Here is a 12,010-nt window from a genome sequence, read left to right as displayed (position 1 = left end):
ATAATTCTCGAACTTATTTCAGTCGTAGTGAAAATCTAATATCAATCACCTTTGGTGCAGCTTCTCATCTAAAAATACAAAGCATTCCATGCAACCAGTGCTGACTGTGGAGTGAACCTATTGAACCAATGCTGATAGTTTGCATTTTGCTCCAAAAATTTTCAGTCTTAGCTTCTAAATGAAGCTTTCGAATATAGTTAAGCTTGCTTTTGTAGGTGACTAAATATTTGTATGGAGTTTTCAACATTGAATTTTATTAAAATATTATATATTTGTACCATATTATAGTGTTCATTTTCAACCATAATTCTGTCCTAGTGGAAATCAAATATTAATCGCCTTTGTTGCAGCATTTCATCTGAAAACACAATGCATCTTACTCAACCAATAAAATTATGACTATGGAGTGAACTTTGAATTAATAGGTAGTGTCAAATTTAAGCGTACCTGTGTTTCTTGAGATATCCATCTGACGCATGTCGGTTGATACCAGTGTGTCTCCCTCTCACTTTTCCGACCCCATGACTGCTTGTCTTCCGCTCGCGCGTTGGCTTACCGCCCTGCTGATTCAGCTGATTGAGTCCTTCAGCATTTGATTTCTGCTGATTTTGCTGATTCAGCTGATTGTGCAGATTGAGTTCGTCAGGATTTGACTTTTGGAGCGAACTGCGCTTGACCCATTTGGCGGCCGGTGTGAAGAAGTTGATGGCGGCCATTGACATTCGGCGCAGACCGCCGCGGCGTGAGGCCGGCCCCAACAGCTGATCCGATTGCGACCAGACGCCTTCTTTGCTCGGCATTGGGTTGTGGCTCAGACTGCAAAAAAATATCGAAATTTTCAGATTTTATCAATATTCTTACCCTTAGAAAACAGTATCCTCATAACTAATATATTAGTTTACACTTTGAAGTGTCATATACTGCGGGAGCGTTGCTCCTTAGATACAGTTTCATAAGACGAACAAGTAAAGTAAATTAAAGTAACAGAGAGAGCCGACTGCACCCTAACTTTGTTCTCTAGGGAAAATGAAGGCAGTCATTATATTTTATCTGGAGTATAATTATTATGTGGAAGAGAAAATATACACATTGATAAAAAAAGTACTCCACACCAGGAAAAAGGTTAAGGGTTGTATTTATCAAAGGAGGATAACTGGATAACGCCCCGTTTTGGAAAGCCAATTTTCTGACTCCAGCTTTTTAAAATCTTGAACTTAGCTAAATCCCGAGCTTGGTAACCAACCCTTATAAGATTTCCAATATTGTCCTGTTCTTTTGTTGAGAAATGAATTTATTATTATTTTATCATTGTAATTGTATCGATAAATGAATAAATTCAAATACTTTATTAATGCTACGTTTTCTGTATGATTGAACTGACTTGTTCTTGTAGTGGTTGTACTCATTTCCAGACCACGTTCTCTGCTCGTCGTAGTCACTGTGGTAATGGTAGGGAGGGGGGGAGAGACCCTCGCTTTGGGTTCGACTCCTGTCTCGGCTGTCATCACCCCCTCCACCCCACTCGCTCGCCAGGATGTCTGAGTCACTGAACATGTTGATGCCATCTCCGTAAACGTTGTACTGCAAATAAAACCATGTAATGAATATGTTTTTTTCAAATTTGAAGAAAGATGGCAGGGATTTTAAATCAATAGCATATTAAAAATAATATTATAAAGGCAAAATAATGTTATCAATATTATATCGCTGGCAAGTGGTAGAGTATTATCATAGAGAAACAATAGCATAAGTAGATATCCCATGGTATAGGGCGTTTATGTCGCAACTTTTACTGTTATCTCAAGCCGATAGTTCATGTAATTCTTTCCCGTGGAGCTGTGTGACACTGGTAATCTCTCATAGTGTGCCGTTCATACACTCTTACCTGGTCAAAACAGTAAAAATCGACAATAATCGACAGTAATCGGCTTGAGATAACAGTAAAAGTTGCGACATAAACGCCCTATACCATGGGATATCTACTTACGCTATTGTTTCTCTATGGTATTATCCCACGGTGATAGCACCACTCTACTCCACTAAAAACTAGTATTCTACCATGAACGTTTTCATTGGTTGAGTTCACAAGATAGTTAGTACTTGCCCAGGGAACTCTACCACTAACTCTACTAGTAAGAACCAGGCTTAAATGTGTTCTCCAGCGCCCTGCAAAGGAAACCTTGCATGATTTCACTGTTATGAGTCATTATTTAGTGTTATTATTTCTTCAACACATAACTTTGGCGGCCAATAATCGAAACCCTGCATGATTTCTACTGTTATTAGTTTCATCATTATTAGTGTTATTATTTCTTCAACACATACCTTTGGCGGTCTATAATCGTCGGATCCCGACTCAGAACCCGAATCGTGACCGCGAGCGGGCAGAGGCGTTCCTATGGCGTCGACAATGCGGGCCAATAGGAGGCCAGGCTCAACGGGCGTCGTTGACCGGAAGGTAGCCGTGCGGTCAATCAGCGTCAAGTCGCCGTCCGACGCGGTCCGTTGCGGTCGGGCCTGCAATTAGATAAATTGAACAACGTAAAATCGGCCTGCAATAAAATAAAGTAAAACACATAATGAACAAAGTATTGTTTTTCTTTTCTGCGCTGAAGAACATGAAGAAGGACAGAATAAAGAAGGCTGGAAAATGGGAAGATAAAGAAGAAGAAAAAGTAGAAGTGCAGTGGAAAAAAGGAAAGGAAAAAGTAGAAGAAGGACGAAAAGAAAAAGAAGTGATGGAAGAAGACAGGAGAAGAAGAAAAAGGAGAATAGGAAGGAGAAGAGGAAGAAGAAAATGGAGAAGAAGAAGAAGAAGAATGAAAAAAAAAGAGTAGGAAAAAAGGAGAAGAAGAAGAAGAAGAAGAAGAAGAAGAAGAAGAAGAAGAAGAAGAAGAGGAAGAAAAGGAAGAACTGTAGTGAAAGCATTTATTGGGTACCTATTAGAGTAAAATCTTCATCTTCCTCTTCCTCGTTTTCTTCTTCTTCTTCTTCTTCTTCTTCTTCTTCTTCTTCTTCTTCTTCTTCTTCTTCTTCTTCTTCTTCTTCTTCTTCTTCTTCTTCTTCTTTTGTCTTCTTCTCCAGTTTTGAAAAATAATTCACATGAACTGTAAGTTTCTTAAATGCTGGTCTAGTCTAGAAGAATTTGATTTCAACAAAAAAAATTATTATGTTGTAATTCAATAATATTGACCCAGCACGTGGTGCTATCTAGTGGCCGATTCCGAAAACAGTCACTTGGAAGTGTCGACCAATCAGGAGTGAGAAGGGGGAGCTTCAAGGCGTACCTTAGTAGGTATCAAAATATGGGGCTTGCTTGTGATTGGTCTGTCATTCCAATTCTCAAAATGGGTGTTATCAACGTGATAGTGCACACTTAATGGTCCAGTAAAGTTTGGTCTTGAGATGTATTGTTACAGATATAATAATGGCGGAAAACTGTGGCCAACATTTTATCCAAATTTATAATTTTATCATTCTGTGGTGGCCTCAAGAAGGTACTAAATGATCAAGTCTTATATAGAATTAGCTAAGAAATAACCAGTATGTAACTTCAATAATTATTGTTGTACAAAAAAAGTCTGTAATTCTCTGTCTTTTTGGTAGAGAGTTAGTGGGGAGGATATTTTTAATATTCTTTCCGAAGAATGGACATTGATATGTCTAAAGCTCCGCCAATTTATGTAGATGCATAACAATATAATTATTATCTATAGTAATTATATTACAAATTGCTTTTTCATATCATATACAGTTCAATAATTATTTTCTTAGTCTATATCATGTAAATTCATCTATAATTTTGCTGTATTGTAAGCTATTGTATATAAGTGTATAAGACAGTATATATTGTAATCTACATAAATAAAGTACTCAATCAATCAATCAATCAATCAATCTGTTTAGAATTTATGTTGCAATGAGCTGTTCTCGGGCCAATTTTCTTGACGTAATTATAAGAGGTGTTAATTAAGAGGTAATCAATCACTGTTGATAAATCCGAGGTTTTCACAATGTAAGCTACTTATAGTTTAGCGAGAGCTATAAATAAAAATGACTATATCTTCATATCCATGATGGCTGATCCGGAATAACCAAGTTATACTGTAAATAGATCATTCGCTTGGTGAGAAAAATTCTCAAAGTTTCAAAGCAATTGATTGGTATTTATTGTTTAATTATTCTGTCTAGAACGCACCCAAACCACCTCAGAAATCAGGATGCAAAGGAAACGGAACAGACAAAAAAATTACAAATTTTTAGAAACATTCTGATGAAATTAATAAATGATATTATTTGGTTGATACCAAATATTTATTGTGTTCACTAACGAAGACCAGAAAATGAAAATGACCAGAACATCTTATGCGTTTTTTCAGGAGTTTTCAGACGGCGTTATTAGCGTCGGTAATATAGGAAGCTCTCCGATTGGCGAATTGGGTTGTCACCAGAGAGTATAAAATGTAATTTATATTATATATTATACTGTACTATAGAATTTACATTCTATACTCTATGGTTGTCGTAAGAAAAACGCCCGATATCGCTGGCGTTTAGTCGAAACATGTGAGAAATAAAATAAAGTTGAAAACAGGGTTCCTCAAATTTCAACTTTTATGCAAACCAATGAATCTACCTTCAGCACATTCTCGGAGAACGCCTGCCGTCGCTGTAGGCGTTTCGCACGGAATGCGGCCTCCAGGTCTTCGTCGGCCTCCAGTTCGTCGCCGATAGCGGGAGCGGATTCGCGACGGCGGAGCACCGGCCATTCGGTGAGCTGTGGTGCGGAGCGGGAGAGACGCTTACTGCCCTGAAGAGGTCCTACCTCGCCGTCCCTGTACACTGGCTGAACAAATTCAAAAGCATTAAACAATATAAATCAATAAATCCATGTTCCAATGTTAAAAAATATCATTTTCATTTAGAATAGTACTTGTATTTGAATTGTTTTTGGTTTCCACCTAGTGGATATAATGTTGACTTGAAATTACTTCATATTTTTTCATTATCATTGTATTATTCATTAGAATTACTATTAGTAGGCTACTTTTTCATTCATCTTGTCTTCTTGCTGTTTTTTCATGTTTCAGTATTCTTTTACTTGGTACTGTCCTCTTCACGAAATCACAGCCAGCGCACAAGTCTGACTTTGCTGACTATGCCAAAGTATTTATTATAGTTTACATTTTGTTTCATGTATCTTGTATTTTGGGCGAAATAAAATATATTCTATTCTATTCAAAAAGTATGTTCAAACTTGGTACAGAAGTTCAGCTAGGGTCTAAAAATTTTGTCTTGAGAGGACTTCAAAATAACGCCAAAAATACGCCCAATATAGGCGCTATTACAGCGTTTTTAACCGTTCCTCAGCGTTTTTTTAAAAGGTTTATTTTCTCAAGTTTTTCAATACATGTTTATACATTTCGCAGCAAATTCATACTTGATAGGGTTAGATATAAATAAAATTTAGAAATCTATGTACCCTTCTAAAATTGTTCAATCACGACATGTTTTGGCTATATAATGACTTTATCAAGTCTTGATAATAGCAATTCTAATTTTTCTTCAATCCATCTTCTTGATAAAAGGGTACTTGAATTTATAATTTTTATTTATATTCAAGAGTAGTCCTAATGAAAAAAAGACGATTCGATAGGGTTGAATATGGATGTTTGTTAAGTTCTCCATTCCTGTTTCAAATTTCATAGAAGTACAGTAATTCTCATAATATCCTAACTCTAATTGAGAAATAACTAAGTATATTTATTAATTCTGATAAAAATGAAGATTTTTGCAACCCTGCACTACATAGCCTAATTCAAAGAAACTTGGTGATTGAATCAAGCCTAAAAGTCTCTTTTGACATTGAATCGAGCCTGAAAGTCTCCTTTGACATTTTTACGGAAGGAAGTAAACTGAAATGAAAAATGCAGGCGAGCGAAGTGAGAATGCTGATTCTATTTCATGATCCAGCTGGGGTTGCTTAACGGATAAGGCATGCGGAGTGAGCCTGCCGGCTAGTTAACTATTCACTATCAACTGTTAACTATTATTTATTAACTATATTAGTTGGTACCTTGACTTTGAGCAGATACATTTCGTTGAGCGCTCTCCTGACAACGGTGACCTCATGCGTGAACTCCTTCCATATTTTGTTGTGGGTCTGCTTGAGGGTCTGAGTGACCGCCTGCTCCAAGCGGGCGATCTTCTTCGACTGCATGGCGCGAGCTATGAAGCCCAGGATCATCACTAGGTATCCCAGTCCGAACATGAACCAGATGATCAGAAGGACTTTGTACATGTTGTACCATGGGTTGTCGCTGCCCGTCTGTCCTGTAAAATGACTAGGTTAGGTTAGGTTAGGTTAGGTTAGGTTAGGTTAGGTTAGGTAGTAAAAGTAAAGTAGAGTAAACTTCTGTGATTTATCTATAAGTTTTTCAATCAGACAAATGCAGGCCAATACAAAAGTCATATGGTCTGTTTCACAAAGTCAAATATTCATTCTTGGTCAAATTCGTTAAAATATATAGGCTAGCCGTTGCACCAGCATCGGTCACGATCAAAACTCCGTCAGTCACATTTGAACAAAGTCACTTTTTGTAGCAGTGTTTGGAAAAACTGGAAAATAGTTCAGGAGTCAAAATCAGCTTCAAATATGAAGACTACCAACCCAGGGCTACGAGAAAAGGAGTATAGGAGAAAAGTAGGCTCTCATGATATCATATTCGAGGTCCAATTTCAAAGCGACGTTTCTACGATTCTAGCCGCGCAGCTATGTAGCTGCTAAGTACCTATAGAGTAGGGATGTCAATCTCGGGACTGATTTCCAATCCCGGTATTTCGGGATTATCCAATATCAATCCCGGGATCCCGGGATTGGGAAAAATCAGTTTCATGCATTTTTAACCAATTGTTCATCCTCGATTACATGTTCAGCAACAGTGTGTGGAGATGAAAAAGCCGGGATTGGCTCATTATAGAGGGAGATGATATTCTTTAAATGGAAAAATACATGGGAAATGTTTTCAAGATTAGGAGTAACTTATTTAAAAGGTGAACCACTACCAAATGAAATTTCGTAGAGCCAACCATATTCACTTCAACCAGATATTCTACTTATGATAGAGAAAGAGAAGAGGAATAAGTAGATAGAGAGTGAATAGATGGTGCTTGTTGATTTCTGATTTCTGAAATCTTTTCAAAGTTCTGAGTGCATTTGAAGGAAATGACATCAGCAATATTGCAAATATTGCACCGTCTATACTGGTTATTGTGGTGCTGTGTAAACAGAAACAAACGTATGTAGAGCCATAATCAATGAGTATAGAATGTAATCAGTGAGTATAGAATTATATTCCATACTCACTGGGCATAATCTTCAAAACAACCGATCAACAACCATTCTGCGAATGATGCGAATCTATAATGCGAGTTTTATCTAGCCAGTACAGAGTACAGTTTGAGCAACTGAAGACTGTGCCTGTAGAATAAATTAGTCAAACATTTTGAAAATAGTTATTTGTGCAACTAGTGCGCAAAGTGACAGTTTGCTGCACCGAAAGAAACGTTTACGCCCGAGCCGTAGGCGAGGGCGGAATGGTTTCTTGAGTGCAGCAAACGAACTTTGCGCACGTATTTCACATTAAATTTTTCCTACAGTTACCATTGAATATGAAAAGTGGGTAATTATGGGTAAAATTGTCTGAATAATGTAGTAGTGTTTGAATGGCGGGGGGCAGCTGTGTGGTGTGTGCTGTGGTGGCACTGTGCTGTCGTTGTCCTCCATTATAATATCTACTTAATAATTAGCGCATTGTGCTTCGTTGCACCTCTGCTCACTATAGCAGCCACAGCAGTCACTGTTACCAACTTCATTTTGATTTTGCTGCACTGTTGCTCCATATAACCTACTAAGCATTTTGCGTTGCCATGTTGCAAATCTGGAGTGCAGAAAAATTTTTCCCGCACTAGAGCGGAAAAGTGATTCTTTGCGTTCTGTAATCAGTGCAGCAATGGCCACTTTTCAACGTAACTGTAGGAAAAATAAATTAGTTATGCGATACTCATATTCATCACCGTAAATAAATTCTATATTGAATTGTTTTTGAAAAATACGATTCACAATTTCAGGTTTTCTAATCCCGAATTAACGATGACAAATCCCGGGATTGTTAGGTATCAAAAATAGTCCGGGATCCCGGGATTGACATCCCTACTATAGAGGCTGTAGCTTGTCACAGGTATATTACAGGTATATATTGTGACGTCAGTGGCTTAGGAATTGGACCTTTACAAGGATATTGAAAGAGGTCCAACAAATCAAAAGTGTTTCATTAGGAATTTTTATAAATTATATTCAGTACGGTGATAGAAAAATTTAATATACGGTACGGTAAGTAATTTTTCAAGGTACCTTCTTCTGTTTTTCATATTCTTATAAGGCAAAAGTTAATATAATAATATTTTAGACTACCAAACAGAAATTCACCAGTCTCTATATTTATACTACCTACTATTATAGATAGACAGACCACTGAGGACAATAAACTCAGTAGACTAATTTAAAAATATAGTTGCTTTTTATTCAGCAGGGAGGTTGAGAATCTCCATAAATATGGTATTTGAGAGTGAAATAATGTATTCAGTTATTGTATATATTATCCAAAGTTCAATAATAGTAATAATAATAATAGAATATCGAGTGACCTGGCTGGCTCAGGTCTGGTGTCAGAGTTTTCAGGTCGCAACTGATCGACTTCAGGGCTTCTGACATGACCTAACGACTGATTCTTAGGCAGCCGGGACCGACGGCTCAAAGTTCAATTAGGTGATGAGTCTAGAAAGGGGGATCAAAATCCTAATTATTAAGATGGTAAGGTGGAGGAATGAATAGGATAAATTGGTGAAAAATGAATAAAAATTTGAAAACAGTTTGGGCTTTCTGATTACGGTAGCCTACGTATTAATTAATTAATTATTAAAAATTAATGAACGAAAAATAGAGGTACGAGTGGCATGGATTCAAATTGATCATAAAGTTTCAGGTTTATAATAATGTGAACATTCTTATGAAGATTATGAAGTGAATTAGGAAAAAGAAATACGAGAATCATGGATTCAAATTGATCATAAAGTTTCAGGTTTATAATAATGTGAACATTCTTATGAAGCTTATGAAGTGAATTAGGAGAAAGAAATACGAGAATCATGGATTCAAATTGATCATAAAGTTTCAGGTTTATAATAATGTGAACATTCTTATGAAGCTTATGAAGTGAATTAGGAGAAAGAAATACGAGAATCATGGATTCAAAATGATCATAAAGTTTCAGGTTTATAATAATGTTAACATTCTTACGAAGATTATGAAGTGAATTAGGAGTCTTATTTTGAAATATAAGATCCTACAATAATCATAAGCTCCAGGTTCATAACAATCATAAGTTCCAGGTTTTCAATATTATAAGGATTATAATCAATTATACAGACCAGCCACAAAATCGCCATAGCCAATAGTAGTCAATGTAACAAACGCGTAATAAATGCTCTCGTCGAAAGTCCATCCCTCAAAGTACACAAAAAGCCAGAAGGGATGAATATGAAGAATACAACTCCTGGTATGAGGTACATGATTATGTCCATTATGAGGCTCAGCTTTGTTTCGAAGCGATGCGTCTTATATCGATGGTGCACTCTCATAAACTGCAACAAAAACATTACATTAAATAATGAATAAATAAATGTTTTTTTTCCAGAAAAAAAAACTAAAAATACTACATCAATTACAGAAATTATTAGATTGTTCACAATAATTAGTTACAATAAAAATTTCTTTTAATGTGTCCTCTACATGTTTAGTGTTTTATTTGTGGAAATTGACCTACTCCACTATGGCGTACCATGTTCTAGAGTAGATTTTTTTTGCGGATTAGTAATAATTAGTTGTGTTTAGAAGTCATTAGGTGGTTAGTTGAAAATAAAATTACATTATCACAAAGTCTAGTTGAATTAATTGAAGAGACTTGAAATGTTGTCAAAAATCCATTCTATTTGAATAAAAATCAAATTGAATTCTAGTTGAATTATTACTGACTAGCAGGTAACCCGTGCTACGCAAGGATCTAATTGGAATCTTGACAAACTGAAAACTTGATCTACTGTAACTTGAAGAGTTTAAAATAGGCCTATAACCATCCTCGGTTAATTAAGAATGTATATGCTAAATTTAAAGTTAATCAGTCCAGTAGTTCAGATGTGATGATGCCTCAAACAAAATCTTCCTATTCCCTACTTGTATAAGTCAGTTCTCTGACTCAGTTCCTTTATTATATTATAAACTTCAAACTTCAACTTACAACTGAAACTTCATAAAATTACTGAATAATAAAGATACGTTAGTTCATAAATCCTGACGGAAACAAATTAAGAAATTAAAGTATTTGTAGTATCAAAAAGCGTATTATAGTGAGGTCGACGTTGTAATGACAGTGGAGGAAGATAGAAGAACAGCGTTGCCGATTCTCTGCCTTACCACTGTCTCCTGATATTCAATTATTATTTATTTACCACATTCCACAATCACAATATCAAATTAATGATTGGTAGAGAATCAACAGGATAAACCCAAGACTGTTTCTCTCCCTAATTTATAGGTAAATATAATTTATATAGCTGACACCGGTATATCTGATGTATATTGATGTAGGTATCTGCCAGTATATTAACTGTTAATTCTCGTGAGAAATACTGAAATATGTACTAAATTATATTGTATTTGTCAAGAAAAAATTTTTTTTTAACGATTCAATAATACATTTTATCACTAGGTGAGATGAAATATTTTGATGATCAATTATATTTTCACATTTTTAAAAGACGATCGGGCAACGTAGCGGATCTATAGTGAGGTCCACGTTATAATGGCAGTGGAGAAAGATATAGGAGAAAAACGTTGCTGATCCTCTGTCTTCTCAATGCCTTCTATAGACGGTAGCTGATACAGATTTGTTGATGTAATATAAACTGTTCATTCTTGTCAGAAATATTAAACCATATTTTATTTATCAAGAAAAAATATTTTCTTATGATTCAATAATACATTTTATGAATGGGTGAGATTAAATATTTTCTTAATCAATTATATTTTCACATTTTAAAAAACGATCGGGCAACGTAGCTGAACTAGAGAAGGATCTAACGCTATCTACTTTGTCGAATGATAGACTAGGTTAGCAACACAAATTTCAATCAAATACTACTATTATAACTTGGACCTCACTATATAGATGCTGTGAAAATGTATTTTTTTCACTGGAATCGTTACAAGGATGGATCGAGTGAAAATTTTAGAGAGAATTCAAAGATCCAAGTTTACTACCTAGATCTTTATGTGTGCATTATCACTTTAATAACACTGATTCAAGCAAAGAAATGACAGGCCAATCACAAGCAAGTTCCATATTTTGACACCTACGTGATACGCCTCCAAACTCCCCCTACCCACTCCTGATTGGTCGACACTTCCAAGTGATTGTTTTCGGATTCGGCCACTAGATAGCACCAAGTGCTGGGTGAATTATTGGAATACATCCTCATTCTTCGATTGTGGAATCAAATACTTCTAGACTAGACAAGCATGTAAGAAACTTACAGATTATGTGAATTATTTTTCAAAACTGGAGGGGAAGAAGAAGAAGAAGAAGAAGAAGAAGAAGAAGAAGAAGAAGAAGAAGAAGAAGAAGAAGAAGAAGAAGAAGAAGAGAAGAAGAAGAATACCTCAATACACCATATGCTTTCACTACAGTTATTTTCTTACTCTTCTTATTTTTCTTTTCGACCTCTTTGATTGTTGAAATCGTATTCTTTCGACTAGGTGGAGTATAATTATATTTTTATCAATTAATTATACACCGTGATTCAAAAAGAATACCATAGCTTTGAAAATTGATCACTCTGCAAAGAATAAACGGAGAGTGGAGTCTGAATCTGTCATCGATTCGAGGAAGCTCTA

At 35.8% G+C, this 12,010-nt stretch overlaps 1 protein-coding gene across 1 annotated transcript in view; it reads right to left on the bottom strand.

Annotated features, from left to right (window-relative positions):
- The window catches only part of LOC111049331 (open rectifier potassium channel protein 1), a 50,433-nt gene that overhangs the window by 6,124 nt on the left and 32,299 nt on the right, over positions 1–12,010 (bottom strand). Inside the window, 7 exon segments of the mRNA XM_022335373.2 lie at positions 448–816; positions 1,382–1,581; positions 2,326–2,517; positions 4,637–4,846; positions 6,077–6,333; positions 9,490–9,582; positions 9,585–9,702. Coding sequence (XP_022191065.2) covers positions 448–816; positions 1,382–1,581; positions 2,326–2,517; positions 4,637–4,846; positions 6,077–6,333; positions 9,490–9,582; positions 9,585–9,702 — 1,439 coding nt within the window.

The sequence above is a fragment of the Nilaparvata lugens genome, chromosome 11 (assembly GCF_014356525.2).
Source record: "Nilaparvata lugens isolate BPH chromosome 11, ASM1435652v1, whole genome shotgun sequence".
In the NCBI taxonomy this organism is placed as follows: domain Eukaryota; kingdom Metazoa; phylum Arthropoda; class Insecta; order Hemiptera; family Delphacidae; genus Nilaparvata; species Nilaparvata lugens.
This window is presented reverse-complemented; position numbering and strand designations above follow the sequence as displayed.